At 36.5% G+C, this 25,143-nt stretch overlaps 1 protein-coding gene across 1 annotated transcript in view; it reads left to right on the plus strand.

Annotated features, from left to right (window-relative positions):
- SPATA16 (spermatogenesis associated 16) overlaps window positions 1-25,143 on the plus strand; it is a 223,503-nt gene that overhangs the window by 75,700 nt on the left and 122,660 nt on the right. Inside the window, exon 3 of the mRNA XM_060010153.1 lies at window positions 22,570-22,659. Coding sequence (XP_059866136.1) covers window positions 22,570-22,659 — 90 coding nt within the window. The remainder of the gene's footprint in view (window positions 1-22,569; window positions 22,660-25,143) is intronic.

Raw genomic sequence — 25,143 nt, forward strand, 5'->3', positions numbered from 1 at the left:
ATTTTGTCTGATATGAGAATTGCTATTCCAGCTTTCTTTTTGTTTCCATTTGCATGGAATATCTTTTTCCATCCCCTCACTTTCAGTCTGTATGTGTCCCTAGGTCTGAAGTGGGTCTCCTGTAGACAGCATATATATGGGTCTTGTTTTTGTATCCATCCAGCCAGTCTATGTCTTTTGGTTGGAGCATTTAATCCATTTACATTTAAGGTAATTATTGATATGTACGTTCCTATTACCATTTCTTAATTGTTTTGGGTTTATTATTGTACGTCTTTTCCTTCTCTTGTATTTCCTGCCTAGAGAAGTTCCTTTAGCATTTGTTGTAGTGCTAGTTTTGTGGTGCTCAATTCTCTTAGCTTTCGCTTGGCTGTAAAGGTTTTAATTTCTCCGTCAAATCTGAATGAGGTCCTTGCTGGGTAGAGTAATCTTGGTTGTCGGTTTTTCTCCTTCATCACCTTAAATATGTCCTGCCACTCCCTTCTGGCTTGCAGAGTTTCTGCTAAAAGTTCAGCTGTTAACCTTATGGGGATTCCCTTATGTGTTACTTGTTGTTCTTCCCTTTCTGCTCTTCATATTTGTTCTTTGTATTTAATTTTTGATAGTTTGATTAATCTGTGTCTTGGTGTGTTTCTCCTTGGATTTATCCTGTATGGGACTCTCTGTGCTTCCTGGACTTGATTAACTATTTCCTTACCCATATTAGGGAAGTTTTCAACTACAATCCCTTCAAATATTTTCTCAGTCCCTTTCTTTTTCCTCTTCTTCTTCTGGGACCCCTATAATCCAAATGTTCGTGCATTTAATATTGTCCCAGAGGTCTCTGACACTCTCCTCAATTCTTTCCATTCTTTTTTCTTTATTCTTCTCTGCAGTAGTTATTTCCACTATTTTATCTTCCAGGTCACTTATCCGTTCTTCTGCCTCAGTTATTCTGCTATTGATTCCTTCAAGAAAATGTTTAATTTCATTTATTGTGTTGTTCATGATTGTTTGTTCGCTCTTTTGTTCTTCTACATCCTTGTTAAACGTTTCTTGTATTTTCTCCATTCTATTCCCAAGATTTTGGATCATCTTTACTATCATTATTCTGAAATCTTTTTCAGGTAGACTGCCTACTTCCTCTTCATTTGTTAGGTCTGGTGGGTTTTTACCTTGCTCCTTCATCTGCTGTATGTTTCTTTGACTTCTCATTTTGCTTAACTTACTGTGTTTGGGGGTCTCCTTTTCACAGGCTGCAGGTTCATAGTTCCCGTTGTTTTTGGTGTGTGCCTCCAATGGCTAAGGTTGGTTCAAGTGGGTTGTGTAGGCTTCCTGGTGGAGGGGACTGGTGCCTGTGTTCTGGTGGCTGAGGCTGGATCTTGTCTTTCTGGTGGGCAGGTCCACATCTGATGGTGTTTTTTGGGGTGTCTGTGACCTTATTATGATTTTAGGCAGCCTCTCTGCTAATGGGTGGGGTTGTGTTTCTGTCTTGCTAGTTGTTTGGCATAGGGTGTCCAGCACTGTAGCTTGCTGGTTGTTGAGTGAAGCTGGGTGCTGGTGTTGAGATGGAGATCTCTGGGAGATTTTTGCCGTTTGATATTACATGGAACTGGGAGGTCCCTAGTGGACCAATGTCCTGAACTTGGCTCTCCCACATCAGAGGCACAGCCCTGATGCCTGGTTGGAGCACCAAGAGGCTGTCATCCACATGGCTCAGAAGAGAAGGAAGGAAGGAAGGAACGAACGAAGCGAGAGACAAAATAAAATAAATGTTATTAAAATAAAAAAAAAATTAAGGAAAAATTTTTAAGTAATTAAAAAAAAAGAAGGAAAGAAGAGAACCAAACCAAAGAACAAATCCATGAATGATAACAAGCACTGAAAACTATACTAACAACAAACGGACAGAGAGAACCCTAGGACCAATGGTAAAAGCAAAGCTATACAGACAAAATCACACACAGAAGCATACTCATATACATTCACAGAAAGAGAAAAAGGGGAAAATATATACATATATATCTTTGCTCCCAAAGTCCACCTCCTCAATTTGGGGTGATTCTTGGTCTATTTAGGTATTCCACATGACTATCTCTGGGGTCCGTGCTTTTAGCCACGGCTCGTGCCGGTCTCTGGAGCTCCTTTAAGCTTGCTCTTAATCCACTCTCCTCGCGCACCAGGAAACAAAGAGGCAAGAAAAAGTCTCTTGCCTCTTCGGCAGTTCAGACCTTTTCTCGGATTCCCTCCTGGCTAGCCGTGGCGCACTAGCCCCCTTCAGGCTGTGTTCACGCAGCCAACCCCAGTCCTCTCCCTGGAATCCGACCAAAGGCCGAGCCTCAGCTCCCAGCCCCCACCCGTCCCGGCGGGTGAGCAGACAAGCCTCTCCAGCTGGTGAGTGCCGGTCGGCACCGATCCTCTGTGCAGGAATCTCTCCGCTTTGCCCCTCGCACCCCTGTTGCTGCGCTCTCCTCCGCGGCTCCGAAGCTTTCCCCCTCTGCCACCCGCAGTCTCCGCCCACGAAGGGGCTTCCTAGTGTGTGGAAACCTTTCCTCCTTCACAGCTCCCTCCCACTGATGCGGGTCCCGTCCTTTTTCTTTTGTCTCTGTTTTTTGTTTTTCTTTTGCCCCATCCAGGTACATGGGGAGTTTCTTGCCTTTTGGGAGGTCTGAGGTCTTCTGCCAGCGTTCAGTAAGTGTTCTGTAGGAGTTGTTCCAAGAGTAGATGTATTTCTGATGTATTTGTGGGGAGGAAGGTGATCTCCCCGTCTTACTCTTCCATCTTGAAGCTCCTCCCGTTTGTGCAAATCTGAACCTTAAAGTCACCATCGTGTTTTATTTTCAAACACATCATGTGACTAACCTAAAATTTTACAAGATTCTAGAATTCACAAACTTCTTTTCATGAGCACATTTGCTCTAGTTAACAGTGTTTATAAACAAAGTGAAAACTATTTTGATAGTCCTCACGTGGTTGTTTTTAGCCTCCTAATTTGTTGCCCTTACGTGCAAAAAGATTTCCACACACGTCGTTAAAAAATGGACTAGTTTAAGACCTAGAAGTGAGGAAGTCTAGGGAAATACAAGCTCCTGGTGAATATTAGATGTCCAAAAAATGTTAGAAATAATTAACTTTGAGGGAAAATGGAGGACTATCCACATTTCCAAATTCAACCAACACCATTTTAAGGGATTAAAGCTTATTCCTACTGATTCTGCTTCCCATAGACTAAAATGTAAAATTGACATTTCGGTCTTATTCTCAAAGCAACTTCCTTCAATGTTTTCTCACACTCTCAGTCCTACAGGTCTTTCTGGGGATCCTTGGGGAAGTCACAACATAGGCCATTACATAAGGGCTACAAGTAGCAAGAGAGAAACCTGGAACAGGTCAGTTTGGAGAAGGTGAAAAACATAGCCTAGATGCCTACCCCTATTCATTTCACAGCTCTTGCCAGCCTGTGTTTGATATTTAAAATTTTCTCTTTACTTCTTTGGATTCCAGATAGAAATCTCGTGTTGGGTGAGCCTGACTTGCTCTCACTCTCACAGTTTACCTTAAAAGAGCTGACTACCTTACAAATAAAAGTACAACTCTCCTATCCATCTTACTTTTTCACAACTGACAAATGTGTATTTCATGGATATGGAATTTTCATGGATATTCCATTAATATTTTATATCATTGACAACAGAGTACTAGCCTCAACAAGCATTTTGCAGATTCTGAGCTTGTACTGTTACTGCTGTATATACCCAAACCCTTTCTCATTTCCTCTTTTGTTGCTATAGCAGGAATTCCTCATGTTCATCCTGTGACCTTTCCTGATTTTTCATAGAAGTCTGAAGAGCAGACATTTGTTAAGTTACAACCGTTAAAGAAGAGATGATTCCTTAGTGGCATTGCCTATGCTCTGCTCACAGGTCAGAGCTGTGACATATATATTTCTTAAGAATCTTATTCACTGGAGGAAATGCAGACCATGTGTCTTTCCTAGGTCACCTGGGGCAAAATAATTTGGTAATTAGATATACATGGTCTTATGATATTAACAATTATTAAGCTTTTAATAGGAAAGATGATTTTCCCACAGAAGACAGTTAATTTCACAGCAGTATTTGGTTTTTTCTAAGTGTTTCACAATAAGAGATTAGGAGAAGAAAGAAATCTAATAATATAACTTTACTATGTATTTAACCTCATTCTTTTTGATTTTTTAGACTTTTATTTCCCATAAACTTTCCTTATAGAACCTGTTCAATACATACAGGCTCTGAGAAAGCAGTTTTTGGTTTTTGCTGAAAGAAAATAATATGAGAATAACATTGATAAATCACATATACAGACCCCAAAAAAGAAGGGGGAAAGGTATTTGGTTTTAAGACTGAGGGCAAAAGGATAGTGTGATATAATGCAAATTATTAAACAAGTATGTCCCATCTGCCTCTTCATCTTCTTTCTTGTAGTTAAAGCCTTCATGCAAAGTTTACTTGTACAGTGGTCCTCAAACTGGCCTTCTGACCCCATTATATTTTTACACACTACTGAGGATCCCAGAGATTTTTTTGCTTTATGTTTAGGTTATATTTAGAAAGGTTTATCATATTAAAAAATAAAATTTTAATTATAAACTTAAAAATATAGTTACTAATTTAATAACAATAAACCCATTATACGCTAACATAAAATGCATACTTTATTAAAAATAAGTATATTTTTAAATGCTCACAGGAGTAGCGTTGTTCTACATTTTTGCAAATCTCTTTAATATATGGCATCATAAAAGAAAACTGCGTTCTCATATCTGATTCTGCATTCAATCTGTTGCAGTATGTTTGAACTATATGAAGAAATCCAGTCTGACACAAGATGTATTGTTAGAAAAGGAAAGAGAATGTTAATAGACTTTTCAGATAATCCTGAATATTCTTCTTTGACACTATACCAAGACTTGACAAGCAGTAGTTTCTTAAAAATTAATTGCAATGTGGATTCTGAAACCATATCGATCAACTTGTACTCTGCTTCATTAAAAGCCATTGGTCTTCCTTACACTTTGAATGGGTTGTTTACCCATGCATGAGTTAGTAACATTATACATTGGTTATGTGGGAAATAATGCATCACTTGCAGATTTCTATTATGCAATAGTAAATTTCAAAAATCCCACATGTTAATATCACCAGTATCATCAGAAAAGTCTTTAAGCATTGGGTGGCTGTCAAGCTCACAGTGACAGATATAAGTTTTCCAAAATTCTAATTTTTGCTTGAAAGCTCAAACTTTTAGCACTGGCAATAAATACTGTCAGTTGTGTTCCTTTAAGTGACAGGCACACTCATTTCATTTTCAAGAAATGTATGCCAAATTCCAAGTCTGATCATCATAGTTTGCTAGTTGTTCTTCCAAGTAAAACATGATGTTCCATGGAAACAGCATCTAGGTCAGCTCACAGATGCAAACAATGGCATGAGTGCACAAGTGCTTTTCCTCAAGGCAGTCATCATAGCTTGTTATGCTGGACAGAAGGGTTTTCTGCATATGTCCCTTCTCATCACACCAAATATTAAAAAGACACATACTCAAGGGTTGAGATATGTAATTTTGGGGGTGGCAAGTGCATACAATGGTGAAGAATACACTCAATTTTTCTACAACCATTTGCTATCACTGATTTGATTCCTGCAAAAGAGCCAGCAGTTTTACCCACCATGGCTTTTGCAACATCAGTGCGAATATCAACACAGTGAAAAAGGAAAACGATATCTTAACATTATTATAAAAATAATAATAATATTGTAACACCCCCCTTGGCAATCTGAAGACCGCACTTTGAGAACCACTATACCAGTTTATAGCATACATACTTAGGATCCTCCCAGCCTTTGTATCTCTCATCTTTCTTCAGAATAGTTGCAATGACTGTCTTCTTAAAAAGTGTTTCTAAATGAGGTATTACTTCACACCAGTCAGAATGGCCATCATCAAAAAATCTACAAACAATAAATGCTGGAGAGGGTGTGGAGAAAAGGGGACCCTCTTGCACTGTTGGTGGGAATGTAAATTGATACAGCCTCTATGGAGAATAGTATGGAGGTTCCTTAAAAAACTAAAAATTGAACTATCACGTGACCCAGCAATCCCACTACTGGGCACATACCCTGAGAAAACCATAATTCAAAAAGAGTCATGTACCACAATGTTCACTGCAGCACTAGTTACAATAGTCAGGACATGGAAGCAACCTAAGTGTCCATCGACAGATGAATGTATAAAGAAGATGTGGCACATATATACAATGGAATATTACTCAGCCATATAAAGAAACAAAATTGAGTTACTTGTAGTGAGTTGGATGGACCTAGAGTCTGTCATACAGAGTGAAGCAAGTCAGAAAGAGAAAAACAAATACCGTATGCTAACACATATATATATGAAATCAAAAAAAAATGGTTCTGATGTACCTAGGGGCAGGACAGGAATAAAGACACAGACGTGGAGAATGGACTTGAGGACACGGAGAGGGGGAAGGGTAAAGTGGGACGAAGTGAGAGAGTGGCATGGAAATACATACACTACCAAATGTAAAATAGATCGCTAGTTGGAAGCAGCCACATAGCACGGGGAGATCAGCTCGGTGCTTTGCGACCACCTAGAGAGGTGGGATAATCACAGTGGGAGGGGAGACGCAAGAGGGAGAAGATATGGGGATATAGGTATATGTATAGCTGATTCACTTTGTTATACAGCAGAAACTAACAAAACATTGTAAAGCAATTATACACCAATAAAGATGTTTAAAAAAATGTATCTATCATGTGCTTGCTACGTAATCCCTAAAGCCTTAATAATTTCTTCCATAAAATAAAAATCTTTTAACGAATGAACAAATCCTTAATAGGATTCTGCCTTCCCCTATAGTGAATTTATTACTTTAGCTAAGCAAATTTACATGGCACTTTTTATTACAGTTTACCATACTCTATCACCAAGATATTTGGGGGCCACTCTTCCAATTTGGATTTTCTACCTCTCTTCCCTAAATGTAATCACTTCAAAGTGCAGCTCAAGACTCACTTCGTCCAGACGTCTTTCCAAAGTTTGCAGTTTCCGGTCATTTTAGATCCTCTACACAAACCTTTTGGTTTTTTCCATTGCTTTCATGTGCCCACAACTGTTTCAAGTTTCACTTTATTTACTGTTGGTTATGTGTGTATTTCTGTAATTTTTACAACTGGATTAAGACTTCTTTTGGAGGCTAGTTGCTTAGAACCTAACATAGCTTTTTAAACAAACAAACAAACAAATATATGCTGTTGTATTATATTCACAGAAATGGCAGCACTTTTAAAGATATCTGGAAAATGTATTCTTTCCAGAGTAATGTGAGATGACACCTTTTTTTGGCACAGGTCACAACAGGTTGAGACACAGTACTTCCAGCCAAAGAGAACTGGATATCAAGACAGGAGATTTAGTCACCTTTGTCAACAAAAGAGTTAATAAACATATTAGAAAACCCCTCTGAATTTCAAAGAGAAGCCATTAACATTCTCATTTACAGTATTAGTAATTAGTAGACTTCCCTAATTGGAGTCACTTTGAGTGGTGACTCCCCTTATTTGGTCTATAAATAAACATTGTATCCAAAATCGAGAGCCTTTCCCATAATCAAAGTCCATATCCAATTCAAATTTGGCTTTCAATCTGTAAACTATAATACAGTATATAAACTAAGGGTTTGGCTAGAACGGTCACCCTATATATAAATGCAATGCTCGTTGTGGTACATTTCCACCAATTTTGTTAATTCAACAAAGGAAGATCACAGGCAATTGTCAGAAGTCCAAATGTTTCATCAAGCATGAGTCACATTAATATTTATCCTTTGGTATAGGAGCAAAAGGGGGCTTTATCATAGGTAAAGTACTGTTCCTGGAAGACATTTATTAGTCTCCAGATCAAAATATCATGATGTCAATATGAACAATTTTAAAACTTAATATATGAATAGTTTTGACTGTGCTATCAAAAATCCCTCTAATTCTCATATTTTAAAAGAAATAAGTATCCCATTTCATTATCCAGTAAAACGATATAATAGAATTCACTATAATTTATTTCAGTTCATTTTAAAGATTCTTGCATAATTGCTGGTTGAAGACAGCATGAAAAATAATAGAATGCAGGCAGACATTTATTTCCATACAATGGGGCTACTCAAAATATTAGTTTAAGTACGTATTTACCCTTCTGGTTCTTTTCTTTAGAACCTGTACAGTGTCTGGCACATGGTTTACTCTCAATAATTGTTGCTGAATGAATCATAAGTAATTTCTGGTAGGTTAGAACAGAGGGGAATTTAGTAATTGTACTTTTCAAAGCAATCATTCTAAAATGCAGCCCACCCAAGTAACACAGAGAATAGAAAAAAACATGTGCTATTTGTCATGCTGTTCTTGAGCCACCGCCACCACTACTCCAACTCAATATTACACAGACAGATGAACAGGGCTTTACATCTACAACTTTGGTTTCTGAAACTTGATAGCTTTTCTACAAGAGAGTTGATAGCTGGTATTTGGCTCATGAACCCTACAGAAAAGATAATAGGGCCAACACTGTATTCTTTTTTAAGAGAAAACGTCAAGAACAAAAACTGAAAATGTCAAAAGATAGGCTGATATACTGTATTACTTAAAGACTGTTTTGTTGCAAGACCTGACCAAGTGATTTACTAACAGCTTTTACTGGACAGTCTTTGGCTTACAATGTAGGTGAAAAATAAATGGGAATCCATTTCATGTTTACTGTATCTAGGCATCTGACAGATGGAGAAAAAAATGGGAAGACACAATTACAGTCTACAAAAATGTGGGGTTTTTTTCAGGTTTTCAAATTATGAAAACTAATTTTGTAGTGGGAATTTTTTTCAAAGGGTCTACTTATCTATATCTCTACATCCTTTTATTACATAAACTGCCTTTCATTCCTCATCACATCTGCACACAGGTAGGGATTATGAAATTGTGTAAAGCTGACATTCAAATGGCATATAGGTGCAAAAGTCAGTGGAGAGAAGACCTAAGTATATTCAGGTCAAAACACATGTAGATCTCCCAGCGAATCTTAGACAAGATTGGGTTCTCTGGTGGCGCCTGAGGAAGACTGTGTTCAGTCACTCAGTAACGTTGCTTTATTCCACAAACATTCATTGAATGCCCATTATGTGTCACGAAATTGCTAGAGGTCTCCAATACAGAGTAAATAATAGAGTGAAAAAACGAAAAGAAATAGAGAGAAAAAGAAATGGTCTCCGTTGGTCAAAAAAGGCGTATCATTGTACACTTCTAAAGATCCAGCAAGGTGCCATATTTTTGATGATTATTTGATATACGTTAACTGATGATATTCATGTTGATGAAGAATATGGAAGACTAAAATGAATATGGAAGAATATGGAAGCCCTAAAAGCTCCTTCTAAAGGTTCCTATTTCTTGGTATTGATGACCCATTAAATCTGTTATCTGATTCCCTTAATCTTCACTCTAGTTTTCTAAACAAGGAAATCTCATTCTCAAATTCTAAAGTAAAATATACTTAAACATTGATCCTAGTCATTATTTAATGTGTATTCACTATTAGCTTTATAACGAGGACATACAATATAACATCTCCCTTCTAACTATGTATTTTTCAGAACTGTGACAATATAGCAATTTTTTAAGATATTTATCCTATTGACTCTTGGTCATGTCGAGAAATTAGGTATTTGTGGCTCACTTGAGTAATTCCATAATTCAATATTTTCCACATATAATTAATTGTAATTTGGGGGATGAAAACATCAGGGATGATATTCAAGTTACTCCCCTATTTGGCTTCTTCTTTAAATTTGTTTTCTTCTGCTGTGCTATGTACATGCTGCGATCTCTAGAAATAGTTGAGAATGATTTCTTGTTGTTGTTTCCCTAAAGAGTTAAGTTTGCTTTCATACTTTTGCAAAAACATGCTTTGCCACTAATTTGGCAGAGCTATATGCATTATTTGACAACAATCTACTGTAAATTTCTTATTTCAAAAGCCAATGCCTTTAATTCTAATTTTATGCTCTAATACTTCATAAAATAGTTCCATTTATCCCATGTAAATTAAATTGGGTCATTTCATTGTTCTGTCTTGCTTGTCAATGTAAGATATTTAAAGAGAGTACATGGACTTCTTGATTCTTCTCAATACGTTAAGGACTGTTATACTTTATTTTGGCTTTTAATTCTAATTATCAATCTTTCGTAGTGAAGCAAGTGACCAAATAAAATACAACCACTAAGATTTCATTGAATCCTTGTGTAGTGACAGCACTATTGCTTAAGTTTCCTTTACATTCCTATTCCTTTCACCCACCCAGGAATTCTGGTTACTAGATTGAGATTTGGTATTATACCAACAGTCCATGGGGAAAGAAGTTCTAAGAAGCAACCACATGGAACAATTGCTTGATCTTTCTGTAAATCTGTTACTTAGGACACAGATTGTTACATTATAGGACATCTTTGGATAAGGTGATCTTTCCTGTTGTGCTACAAAAAATATTTGAATTGAGCAACTGGCTTATTTAAAACAAACTCTATGCCCTTCTTTCCATTAGCTACCAGCAAACCTAGAAGAAAACATGTAGCCCATGTCAACCAAACTCTTAGAATCTTGTGACACGTCTTTTATGTACTAACGTCATCTAGGTATCAGCTTAACTTCCCTACATTTAATCTTGCTTTCCTCATTCAGTTATTTTTTTATTTTTAATTGTGATGAAACACATGTAATGTAAAATTTACCATCTTATCCATTCTTTAAATGCACATTTATTTTGACTTAACTTCATAAATATTCTATAAGCTGCCTTAAAATCTACCTAAAACAGAACATAAATAAATAATAAAATAATCACTTGTTCTTCAATATTAGGTATTCTGAGATTTTTCTACAATATTTTAATTTTTTGGACCTTGTTATGAACTCTTTTTTTATTTGTTAATGGTATGAATGTAACAAACACTGCTTGCCTATCTGAACAAAAATTATCTATGTGGGGAGACAATTCTCCTTGGGTTGTAAACAAGGCATTGACTGGCCTTTGCTCTGAACTATCGTTTCAAAGATGACTGTGTGATAAACAACTTTGGAAGAAAAGGCAAGTCTGCTTATAGGCTTGAAAGATGAAGATAGTGTCTCCCTCTAGACCTATAAACAGGCATGCTTACAATCCATTATAAAACATCTGTATTCTCTAAGCTCAGGATTCCTCTCCTATAATGCAACCTACTGAAATATGAAGGCTGCACCTGGATTTCTTTGCATTGCTATCTGGGAATTTCAGCTCAAGGAACCAGTACAACAAAAGACTGATACATTGGCTACTGCTGTTGCTATGAGTAAGAAACTGTCCTTTGTCTCTAGCCTTGGAGGTTCAGGTCTTCTACAAGTACCCATGACACTATGTCATGTTAACTTGTGAGCCTGAAAGTGGGGGGAAACTCAGACCCCTCACAGTGATCAACGATGTATTCTAAGAGATTTCTTGTGAATATCCTTGAAAGTCATTTAGCCTAATCTCCCACTCAGTCAGAATTTCTTCTACACATCCTGACAGATGGCATTCTAAATATCACTTCAGTGATTCCAGTAAAAAGAAACTCTTCTCAAAGCCTACTGCATCACTGGTTGTTAAGTCCCTCCTTATCTCGAATTGAACTATCTGTATCTCTATAATACTGGGTTTTGCCAGATCTCATCTGTTTTTACATAGAATAATTATTCTATTTTCCACATGGCAGGCCTTTGTATCCGAAAGTACTTGCTTAGTCTCCACTAATCTTACTTTACTCTCTAAACATATCAATTTCATTCTATATTCTTCACACACTATGTTCTCAGATCCACTGGACACTCTAGACACAACCCAAAACGGTTGTGATTCCCACAGATGTGTCTATATAGCTAAAGCAGAATTCAGTGGAAATATCATTTATCATTTGAACAGAATGCCTTTGATTCATTTAACATAAATTTTATGTACAGTTTTTGTAGCTCTGTCATATTGTCCTATCATGTTTAGCTTGTGATTAGTTAAAATATTCAGACTTTTTCCACATGGCCACACTCAAGCCATGATTATATTTGTAAAACTGATTTTTAGAATCCATAACATAAGATTTTTAACCTGCCCATATCATTTTGAATTTTGCTTCTGTTATTAATGATATTATTCTTTGTTAGGTAAAATTTATGCCATCTAAAACATTTATAGGCATCCTTTCAATCTCTTACTCTTAGTCACTAATGGAAATATTATCCACAAAAAGGGCTAAAGACAAGCCATTAAACTTGCATAATAATCTAGACTATACTTCAACAGTACTGATCAGTTGTTCAACAAGTTATAATCTATTGAATTACGCCATTATCCAGCATAAATATCACCATCTTATCCACAAGGATATCATGCTTTGGCGAAGTAAAAATGTTTCATATCCCTGGCATTCTCTAGGTCTACCAACTATTTCTAAAAGAATATGTCAGCATTTCACTAATATATTAAGAAGAATGTCATTCAGGAGAATGAGTCGCTGCTAGTTTACTTTGCTAATGGCTAAGCAAGGTAAAGGAAACTGAATTTAGGAATCTTGGCCTAAATAAGAAATTGCTTCCCTGATCCCTAATCTCATAAAAAGACTAAAGCCTTAAGCCCCTGAAGTAGTGATAACTAATGTTCTCACTCACAGATTTCAGGCGTCTGATTGAGATGTAGAAGCAAAACACATCTGTCTCTGGGGCAACAGGTATGAAATTCTCCTGCCTCCATTGCCACTTTTGGATGTGGTTGGGAAAAGTCTATAACTTTATTGTGGTGATGGTTATAACCTTGTCAAAATGCATCAAACTGTACACTTTAAAAAGGTGAATACTACTATATGTAGATTATACCTCAATAAAATTGACTTAAATAAAAGTACATTAAAATAAGAAGTTAATTTTCTAAAAATTAGAGGATAAATGTAAAGATGTAAAAAAAGAACATGAAATCAATATTGCCTTTAAAAACAAACTGAATTTTGAAATGGTAATAAGCACCATTAAAACTTAGGTCTAGAAAGATCTCCCAAGGAATCTGAGTGAAGTAAAGGTATCTATCTTAATCCTTGACTTTAACATTCTGTTTATCAATTGAATGCTTTTTTTGAATAAGTAATTAATCCAAGTCATCCCTATAAAAGAAAAGGACAAAGGACACAATCATGTTGATAGATCCAGAGGATATTTGAAAAAAAATTAAGCATTTATTTCTGATAATTGGAAAATAATACTTTTTCTCAAATTAATTCATAATCATAATTATCAGTGAAGTACTAAAGCATCCCTAGATCACCTCACTTATTTAAATTCCTTTTAAAAAAATTTTAGCCTACGCAGTAAGAGAAGGAAAAAAAATGTAAATATTGAAAAGCAGTACCAAACTTCATTATTTGCAGATGATGTGAATAAAACTAAATTACTGCAATATTAAAAAACAGAGATACAAAACTAAGTAATGTTAAAATACATATCTAAATGCTAGCAATAAGAAGTTAGGAAGTATAATAGAAAAAATCCCATTCTCATCAGACATACATATGGTGCTTCTCAAACTTTACTGTGCAATCAAATCGCCTGAGGGTCTTGTTAAAATGCAGATTCAGTCGGTTTAGGGGTCAAGACTTTAGAGTTCTAGTGAGCTCCCAGGTGCGTGAGTGCACACTCACACACACACACGAATATTATCGGTATAATTCCCATCGATAATTTTTAAACTTTAGAATTAATAAGAAATTTATAAAACTTCTCTTTTTTAACATCTTTATTGGAGTATAACTGCTTTACAATGGCATGTTGGTTTCTGCTTTATAACAAAGTGAATCAGTCATACATATACATACGTTCCCATATCTCTTCCCTCTTGCGTCTCCCTCCCTCCCACCCCTCCAGGCGGTCACAAACCACCAAGCTGATCTCCCTGTGCTATGCGGCTACTTCCCACTAGCTATCTATTTTACATAAAACCTCTATTTTAAAAAAGGTAAAGGAAGGTTAAAATATTACTGGAAGACATAAAAGAATATTTGAATAAAGAGAATGTCAGGTTCCTGGATTGGAAGACAGTAGTATAAAAATGTGTGTTCTTCCTAAAATTGTTTAATGCCTTTAACACCAATGAAAACCACTAAATGTGGGGGGGGGGGGTTGCAACTTTAAAAAATGAAGATTATAAAGTTCATCAAAGAATAAATATGCCATATTAGATCAATTTTTTCACAAAGAGATCATTAGGCAGTTCTTTCCGTTCCAGAGAAAATTGACAAGAATTAAAGAGCAGAAGCAAGAAGAACTACAATGTTGCAGCCTGTGGAATGAAAACCACATTCACAGAAAGACAGACAAAATGAAAAGGCAGAGAGCTATGTACCACATGAAGGAACAAGATAAAACCCCAGAAAAATAAGTAAATGAAATGGAGCTAGGCAACCTTCCAGAAAAAGAATGCAGAATAATGATAGTGAAGATGATCCAGGACCTTGGAAACATAATGGAGGCAAAGATCAAGGAGGTGCAAGGAGGTTTAACAAAGACCAAGAAGAATTAAAGAACAAACACCAAGAAGAATTAAATAACAAATAAACAGAGATGAACAATACAATAAATGAAATGAAAAATACACTAGAAGGAATCAATAGCAGAATAACTGAGGCAGAAGAACGGATAAGTGTGCTGAAAGACAGAATGGGGGAATTCACTGCCATGGAACAGAATAAAGAAAAAAGAATGAAAAGAAATGAAGACAGTCTAAGAGACCTCTGGGACAACATTAAACACACCAGCATTCCCATTATAGAGGTCCCAGAAGGAGAAGAGAGAGACAAAGGACCCGAGAAAATATTTCAAGAGATTATAGTCGGAAACTTCCCTAACATAGGAAAGGAAATAACCACCCAAGTCCAAGAAGCGCAGAGAGTCCCAGGCGGGATAAACTCAAGGAGAAACACATTGAGACACATAGTAATCAAATTGACAAAAATTACAGACAAAGAAAAAATATTGAAAGCAGCAAGGGAAAAATGACAAATAACATACAAGGGAATTCCCATAAGGTTAACAGCTGATTTCTCAGCAGAAACTCTACAAGCCAGAACGGAGTGGCATGATATATTTAAAGTGATGAAAGTGAAGAACCTACAACCAAGATTACTCTACTGGCAAGGATCTCATTCAGAGCCTTCGGAGAAATCAAAACTTTACAGACAAGCAAAAGGTAAGAGAATTCAGCACCAACAAACCAGCTCTACAACAAATGCTTAAGGAACTTCTCTAAGTGGGAAACACAAGAGAAGAAAAGGACTTACAAAAAAAAAAAAAACCAAAACAATTATGAAAATGGTAATAGGAACACAGATATTGATAATTACCTTAAATGTAAATGGATTAAATGCTTCAACAAAAAGACGCAGGGTCGCTGAATGGATACAAAAACAAGACTGATATATATGCTGTCTACAAGAGACCGATTTCAGACCTAGGGACACATAACAGACTGAAAGTGGGGGGATGGAAAAAGATATTCCATGCAAATGGAAATCAAAAGAAAGCCGGAGTAGCCATACTCATATCAGATAAAAGAAACTTTAAAATAAGGACAATTACAAGAGACTAAGAGGGACACTACATAATTATCAAGGGATCAATCCAAGAAGAAGATATAACAATTATAAATATATATGCACCTAACATAGGAGCACCTCAATACATAAGGCAAATGCTAACACCTATAAAGAGGGAATCGACAGTAACACAATAATAGTGGCGGGGGGGGGCGCTTCCCTGGTGGCGCAGTGGTTGAGAGTCCGCCTGCCGATGCAGGGGACACAGGTTCATGTCCCGGTCCGGGAAGATCCCACATGCCGCGGAGCGGCTGGGCCCGTGAGCCATGGCCACTGAGCCTGCGCGTCCGGAGCCTGTGCTCCGCAACAGGAGAGGCCACAACAGTGAGAGGCCCGCGTACTGCGAAAAATAATAATAATAGTGGGGGACTTTAACACCTCACTTACACCAATGGACAGATCATACAGACAGAAAATTAATAATGCAGAGTGTCATACAGGAAACAATAGCTTTAAATGACACAACAGACCAGAAAGATTTAATTGATATTTATAGGACATTCTACCCCAAAATAACAGATTACACTTTGTTCTCAAGTGCACAAAAAACATTCTCCAGAACAGATCAGATCTTGGGTCTCAAATCAAGTCTCGGTAAATATAAGAAAATTGAAACCATATCACGCATCTTTTCCAACCACAACACTATGAGATTAGAAATCAATTATAGAGGAAAAAAATGTAAAAAACAAATACACATGGAGGCTAAACAATACCTTACTAAATAACCAAGAGATCACTGAAGGAATCAAAGAGGATATCAAAAAATGCCAGAGACAAATGACAGTGAAAACACGACGATCCAAAACCCATGGGACGCAGCAAAAGCAGTTCTAAGAGGGAAGTTTATAGCAACACAATCCTACCTCAAGAAACAAGAAAAAATCTCAAATAAACAATCTAACCTTACACCTGAAGCAACTAGAAAAAGAAGAACAAACAAAACCCAAAGTTAGTAGAAGGAAAGAAATCATAAAGGTCACAGCATAAATAAATGAAATAGAAACAAAGAAAACAGTAAAGATGAATACAACTAAAAGCTGGTTCTTTGAGAAGATAAACAAAATTGATCAACCTTTTTAGCCAGACTCATCAAGAAAAAGAGGGAGAGGACTCAAACCAGTAAAATTAGAAATTAAAAAGGAGAAGTTACAATGGACACCACAGAAATACAAAGCATCCTAAGAAACTACTACAGCAATTCTATGCCAATAAAATGGACAACCTGGAAGAAATGGACAAATTCTTAGAAAGGTATAACCTTCTAAGACTGAAACAGGAAGAAATGGAAAATATGAATAGACCAATCACAAGCAATGAAATTGAAACTGTGATTAAAAATCTCCCAACAAACAAAAGTCCTGGTCCAGATGGCTTCACAGGTGAATTCTATCAAACATTTAGAGAAATGCTAACACCCATCCTTCTCAAACTCTTCCAAAAAATTACAAAGGAAGGAACACTCCCAAACTCATTCTACAAGGCCACCATCACCCTGATAACAAAACCAGACAAACATACTACAAAAAATGAAAAGTGCAGACCAATATCACTGATGAATATAGATGCAAAAATCCTCAACAAAATACTAGCAAACAGAATCCAACAATACATTAATAGGTTCATACACCATGGTCAAGTGGGATTTATCCCAGGGATGCATGGATTCTTCAATACACACAAATCAATCAATGTACTACACCATATTAACAAACTGAAGAAGAAAAAACATATGATCATCTCAATAGATGCAGAAAAAGCTTTTGACAAAATTCAACACCCACTTATGATAAAAACTCTCCAGAAAGTGAGCATAGAGGGAACCTACCTCAACAAAATAAAGGCCATATATGACAAACCCACAGCAAACATCATTCTCAATGGTGAAAAACTGAAAGCATTTCCTCTAAGATAAGGAACAAGACAAGGATGTCCACTCTTGCCACTATTATTCAACATAGTTTTGGAATTCCTAGCCATGGCCATCGGAGAAGAAAAAGAAATAAAAGGAATCAAAATTGGAAAAGAAGAAGTAAAGCTGTCACTGTTTGCAGATGACATGATACTATACATAGAAAATCCTAAAGATGCCATCAGAAAACTACTAGAGCTAATCAATGAATTTGGTAAAGTTGCAGGATACAAAATTAATGCACAGAAATCTCTTGCATTCCTGTACACTAACAATGAAAGATCAGAAATAGAAATTAAGGAAACAATCCCATTCACCATTGCAACAAAAAGAATAAAATACCTAGGAATAAACCTACCTAAGGAGGTAAAAGACCTGTACTCAGAACACTGTAAGACACTGATGAAAGAAATCAACGATGACACAAACAGATGGAGAGATATACCATGTTCTGGGATTAGAAGAATCAATATTGTGAAAATGATTATACTACCCAAAGCAATCTACAGATTCAATGCAATCCCTATCAAATTACCAATGGCATTTTTTACAGAACTAGAACAAAAAATCTTAAAATTTGTATGGAGACACAAAAGATCCCGAATAGCCAAAGCAATGTTGAGGGAAAAAAACGGAGCTGGAGGAATCAGACTGCCTGGCTTCAGACTATACTACAAAGCTACAGTAATCAAGACAATATGGTACTGGCACAAAAACAGAAATACAGATCAATGGAACAGCATAGAAAGCCCAGAGGTAAATCCATACACCTATGGTCAACTAATCTATGACAAAGCAGGCAAGAATATAGGCTGGAGAAAAGACAGTCTCTTCAATAAGTGGTGCTGGGAAAACTGGACTGTTACATGTTAAAGAATGAAATTAGAACACTCCTTAACACCATACACAAAAATAAACTCAAAATGGATTTGAGACCTAAATGTAAGACCGGACACTATAAAACTCTTAGAGGAAAACATAGGAAGAACACTCTTTGACATAAATCACAGCAGGATTTTTTTTGACCCACCTCTCAGAGTAATGAAATAAAAACAAAAATAAACAAATGGAACCTAATGAAACTTAAAAGCTTTTGCACAACAAAGGAAACCATAAACAAGACCAAAAGACAACCCTCAAAATGCAAGAAAATATGTTCAAATGAGATAACAGACAAAGGATTAATCTCCAAAATATACAAACAGCTCATGGAGCTCAATACCAAAAAAACAAACAATTCAATTAAAAAATGGGCAGAAGACCTAAATAGACATTTCACCGAAGAAGACATACAGATGGCCAAGAGGCACATGAAAAGCTGCTCAACATCACTAGTTATTAGAGAAATGCAAATCAAAACTACAATGTGGTATCACCTCACACCGGTCAGAATAGCCATCATCAAAAGATCTACAAACAATAAATGCTGGAGAGGCTATGGAAAAAAGTGAACCCTCTTGCACTGTTGGTGAGAATGTGAATGGATACAGCCACTATGGAGCACAGTATGGAGGTTCCTTAAAAAACTAAAAATAGAATTACCATATGATCCAGCAATCCCACTACTGGGCATATATCTGGAGAAAACCGTAACTCAAAAAGAGTCATGTACCACCATGTCCATTTCAGCTCTATGTACAATAGCCAGGTCATGGAAGCAACCTAAATGCCCATCGACAGATGAATGGAAAAAGAAGGTGTGGTACATATATACAGTGGAATATTACTCAGCCATAAAAAGGAACGAAATTGGGTCATTTGTAGAGACGTGGATAGACCTAGAGACTGTCATACAGAGTGAAGTAAGTCAGAAAGAGAAAAACAAATATCGTATATTAACACAAATATGTGGAATCTAGGAAAATGGTACAGATGAACCAGTTTGCAAGGCAGAAATTGAGACACAGATGTAGAGAACAAACGTATGGACACCAAGGGGGGAAAGTGGTTGGGGGGGAGGGGGGGCGGTGGGATGAACTGGGAGATTGGGATTGACATATATACAGTAACATGTATAAAACAGATAACTAATAAGAACCTCCTGTATAAAAAATAAATAAAATTAAATTTTTTAAAAAAAGGGTATGGGGCTTCCCTGGTGGCACAGTGGTTGAGAGTCCACCTGCCAATGCAGGGGACATGGGTTCGTGCCCCGGTCCGGGAAGATCCCACATGCCGCGGAGCGGCTGGGCCCGTGAGCCATGGCCGCTGAGCCTGCGCGTCCGGAGCCTGTACTCCACAACAGGAGAGGCCACAACAGTGAGAGGCCCGCGTACCGCAAAAAAAAAAAAAAAAAAAAAAAAAAAAAAAAAAAAAAAGGGTATGTCATTTTTAGAAAGCATTGAATAAAACAATAAAAGGATAAAAACTAGGCTTTACAATCAGCACTAGCATTTTCATGCCAAATATCTAACTGGGCATATTATAAGCACACAGTGAATGCTGCAATAATTATAAGGCAACCAAAAGTAATAAACTGCCAAATATAATATCTCATCTCAAATTTCTAAACTTCCTTTTATAGGTAGACCTCCACCTGTCAGGGCAGACTGGGTCCTGGTCTTTTTGGTCCCTCTTCTGAAGCTGTGATTTATGTGGCTTAGTATGGGGTGGTGGTATGGTTTAAGAGAGCGTAGTCTAGTTTAGCAATAGTGATTTCTAAACTCATGTTCTCTAATGTATTTCTTCAGCACCAAAGAAAGGGCTTGTAATTACAAGCAATTTTTAAAAAATCTATTCTTTTTAAAAATTACACTGAAACAGTGTTTATCTCATCAACCCTCACTACCCACAAAAATCTCCTGCTCCACCAAGGCCACTCTGATCATTCCTCCTCTCCCTCCTCCCTCTACTGTATTAAACCCTTCTCTCACACTCCTCCTGCCCAACACACCCCATCCTTTTCTTCAGCCTAATCCATTTTTATCAAAAGAATACGTCCGGCAAAGCGAGATTCTTTGGAGAATAGCATAGCAAAACCAAAATACCACATCATGGGCAAAGAGATGTCAAAGACAAGAAATGGTCATTCAGTAAGGATTTTGTCTCATCACATTTGCAGACATTTGCTAAAAATGCATAAGTGAATAAAGATTACAAAGTAAAAGGAAAGAATTAGCTACAATGTGGAAGAAAAAGTTCTGGTCAGAGTCGGAAGACCCAGGCCCCTAGACAGAGCACTGTTCTTTTCACTCTGATCTAATTTTACAAGATTACTTTTACACAGATAAAATACACAAACATGCTTTATAAATGTACTTTTTCCTGAATTAATATAAAGTATTAGTAGTGGATATTAATGGTTCAGTATGGATGTGGAATAAACTTATGTAATAGGCTTTAAATTTCCAATATTTTAATCAACAAAGCAAATGGTCTGTGTTCTTGGGAGATTAATGTATTCATTTGTACAAACTACTAAGCATAGAATGCAGTGAAACTTTACTAACTCCGGCCCCGCTAATTCAGAAATCATAGAGAAGGAGTAAGGTAAAATATGAAGTGCTGTAGCTAGAGATGGGAAACATAATAATCAACTTGAAGCAGCGTTGCAACTAACTACTTTATGATTTTAGAGAGGTCCCTTAGCCTCTCTGGATTCTGTTCACTTGTGTTTAAAGTGAGCTGAATTATTCAGTCAATCCATCTCATCGTCATATAATTCTGTGATTCTATGTACGTCAGATAGATGCTTCTTTTTTTACTTTATTCTTTCTATAAGCAATGTTTCTGGGAATGGAATTATTCTTGTCTGGATTTTTTTTAGTCTGGAGTTCATGAATAGCCTTAAGGGGTCACATGAATTACCTAAATTTGGGCAACCATGTTTATGTGCATTTTTCTGGACAGAGATCCATAGCTTTCATCCAATTCTCAAAAAGCTCTGTGAACCTCCCCAGAAAAGATTAAGAACCACTTACTTCCATAATGAACTAATTCCAAGTGATTCTCAGCAACTTGTAAAAACAGGCTCACAAAAAGATTGCTTAATAATCCTGTGTTGGTTCTGCAACATTTGTATCTTACATCAATAACACAACACTCTATTATGATATAAGCTACACCTTAAAATTTAACAAATGGCTGTCTCCTCATTCGGGGATGAATCATGGTCTATATCTGTCTAGTTCACCTCATTATATCAAATGCCTTGAACAGTGCCGGGTTCTCAGTGAAGCAAGGAAGAGGAATGGCTGCCAGTTTATCTCTGGAGGAAGAGGGCAGCTATGGAGTGATCATCATCTCATCTGAGCTGGAACAGAGACTGCAGAACTCTGAGATAATGAAAAAATCAGCAAGCAAGGATAGATAATCTTATCCAAAAGTCAAGCCTTGTAATTTCAATAAAAGAAAATGGAAACCCAAAGTGAACAAGGGTCTTACCAAAAGTGGCAAGTTCAGGACCAGATTCCTTAGCCAATGGTACAGGGCTCCTTCCATTCCACTACATTGTCCAGCTGGGGGAAGACACAGAACCCAATGTGGAGTGCAAGCAAACATGTCATCCAAATTTCAGTTCCTTTCTTTTAACTGAAATTCAGCAGCTAACAATCTCCCCCTTCATTATAGGTAGACATACCATAAATATGTCTACCTGTGATCTTTGCCTGATTTATTAATATATAACAAACAAAATAACACCATGTCTTATATGTAATATAAGTGGATTCAAATTTGTTGCCATTGTTATATCTATAAAAGTTAGCCTGTGTTATAAATATAATTGCTTTTATCATGCAAACTTAATTTTTCAATAATGCTTGTTTATTTGTCTTAACTGACAATTACAGGAAGAAAAATGATCCATTTACTAGTATCTTTTAACATATATAGTATGTAAAATTGAATGAATGTTATTTCATTCCTATACACTTCTGGTAATTGACTTCTAAAAGCTTAATAACATTTGCATTTCTTTTATCTTTTCAGGAGCATTGTTTTAAACCCAGCCTATTTCCGAAATCATCTTCGTCAGGCAACAGTGTTTAGATGTCTGGAGAGATATTCAGAAGCTGCCCGGTATGTTTGTTACAACTTTTGTGAAGACTAATTTCGAGTTAAACTAATTTTATTCTCAGCTTCTGGTAATAGCGTAATAGAACTTTCCAGTTCTCACATGGAATATGATTTTACCAGAATTATTGTCTTATAAACGTCAAACCAACAATTATTGACTATCTTTTTCTTTAATTAAAGCCACTCTGTGTTCATAGCTCTTAGTAAAATTCAAACTTTCCAGCCATGAGGTCACTGATAATGATGGGAAAACTTCCAGGGAAGATTAGAAATGAACTTGACCTCTTGCTCTCAAGTACATTCCTGATCCTGGTTGTAAGGACACAATTTTGTGGCTATCTCTTTCTTGAGTTCTGGAAATAAAATCCAACCCACATGAAAAGGATACCAGTTGCCCATTTCTAGAGAAGACGGCATCAGTTATAACACCAAAGGTTGTTAGAGGTGTCCTATAGTGTTGTCTCTTGGACCCACAATATGTTTCATAAAAACCTGGTGAAGAAGCTCCTGATATTCTCCTCCCCAGAACCTAGACTTACGGCAAAGAATTGCAAGATTTGTGCAACAGCCTCAATGCTACACTCAAAATTCCTTTGCACCTGTGACAACTAACGCTTTTTATTCCTAAGTCAAGATCATCATATCAGACTCCCCTTCTCTTTGATAAATTCTCTCAAAGAATTTTCTTCATCTCTCAATGTATAGGTACCTATTGTTTCTTACCCATCCACTTTACCACCCCAGGAATTTATCAAGAAAGTGTGAGTGATTTCTATACATACTCTAACCATAACTCCTAGGTAGAAAGCCACAATAATAGGAATGGGGAGCCTAGGTTGCTGGTGGCTAATATCTCTAGAACATTTGCAAATAACATTTGCTTGGAAAATGAAGTTTAAGAAATTTAAATAGATAATAGAATGATTCCACAAAATTGATACCATGAGTTTGACATGAATTCCATTTTATAAGTTGGTCTTAGGAATTGCTTGAACTCAATTAAACGATGGATATGGAAGGCAGAATTAATCTAACTACTCTCACTTTGCAGTCAAACAATCAATATGCCACAATATCTATTTACCTGTATGTCAGTGTCCACTTTTAAAAGTTAAAATAGGTCTCTATCAATCTCATTTTTACATTCTATTTTTCCTTATACTCTTTTCCTGAATGTTTTATCTTACATTACCCACATACGACTTCTTTTTTTTTTTTTTTTTAGTCCTACTTTTCATTTTGTCTACTGAGTTGTCCCTGTGGCTTATTCTCTTCCCACATACACTATGCAAATGAGAGGGAATTTAAGCGATGATAGTAAGCTTCCTTCTGTCCCACACTTTGTAAAGGTCACTAGCTACAAATGAAGCTAATAAGCTCAGCATAAACAGATACAGTTATCTGTAAAATAGTTTTCTTCAAGAGGTGGTTCACTAATGTGTCTTCTGACTCTAATCAAGAGATAATAGGAGAAAGCTAGATGCAACTTCAGAACTAGATTGTAACTAGTTAAAACTGCTAGTAGTGTGCTGGGTTAGCTTGTACAGACTCTATAGAGAGCCCACTGTTAAATATTCAGGAATATTGGGAGAGCCAGTTGTTAACTGTAGGAGAAATTAGCATTGCTGGGAGAATTTACACTATGAAAATTGGCAAATGCTACAAACCCAGGATTTTGGAGTTTGGGGGAGAGCCAGATACCAGTAGATCACTGACTATAACTTAATTGTATCAGGCTAACTGCTTGAGTTAAAGTGGTGATAAAAATTCTTTATGGTTCCTAAAACAAATGAATAAACAATGAGAACTTGAAAATTAGGAATTTGTCAGTACTTACCATGTAATATTGGCACTAAATATCCATTTACCTTGACACGTATATCCCTGAAGTGCAATGTGTATCTGTGTAATATCATTTGATGACTAACTTGACAATGATCCTTGAGAAAATTCCTGATAATTGTTGGCTATACTGGTGTGGACTTTCCAACAGAGAAGCAGATACAAGTGTTTTCCATCTTGGTTTCCTTGGCAATTATAATCCTTAATACAGAGTATCAGTCATCCTCTTTTCCCCTCAAGGGAAAGAATACTATGAACCATGAACACGAATATCTTAGTTTCTCTTAGCTATTTGATTTCTAGTGTAAAACACTAAACACAAATCAATGTATTAAGCATTCATATTTATCAATCAACTGCTTGGATACTTAGATAGTTTGGTTCAGGTCTCTTATAAGCACATTATATTAAAACTAATTGAAAAAGCCCACATATCAAGGTTATTGCCTCTGAGAAGCCAATCAGTCGTGTTTCTGAGATTGAGAAGCACCCACCAAAGAATGCCATTACCATGTAACTTAGGAAGTCTTAAAACCATGATTCCCAGTGAAGTAGATCATCTTCCATCTGGTCCAAGACAGTGCATTTACAACCAGTCCCTGGAAGCTGGGTTATCTAAAATTTTCTCATCCTAACCAGCTCTAC

This window comes from Delphinus delphis, chromosome 4 (assembly GCF_949987515.2).
Source record: "Delphinus delphis chromosome 4, mDelDel1.2, whole genome shotgun sequence".
In the NCBI taxonomy this organism is placed as follows: Eukaryota; Metazoa; Chordata; class Mammalia; order Artiodactyla; family Delphinidae; genus Delphinus; species Delphinus delphis.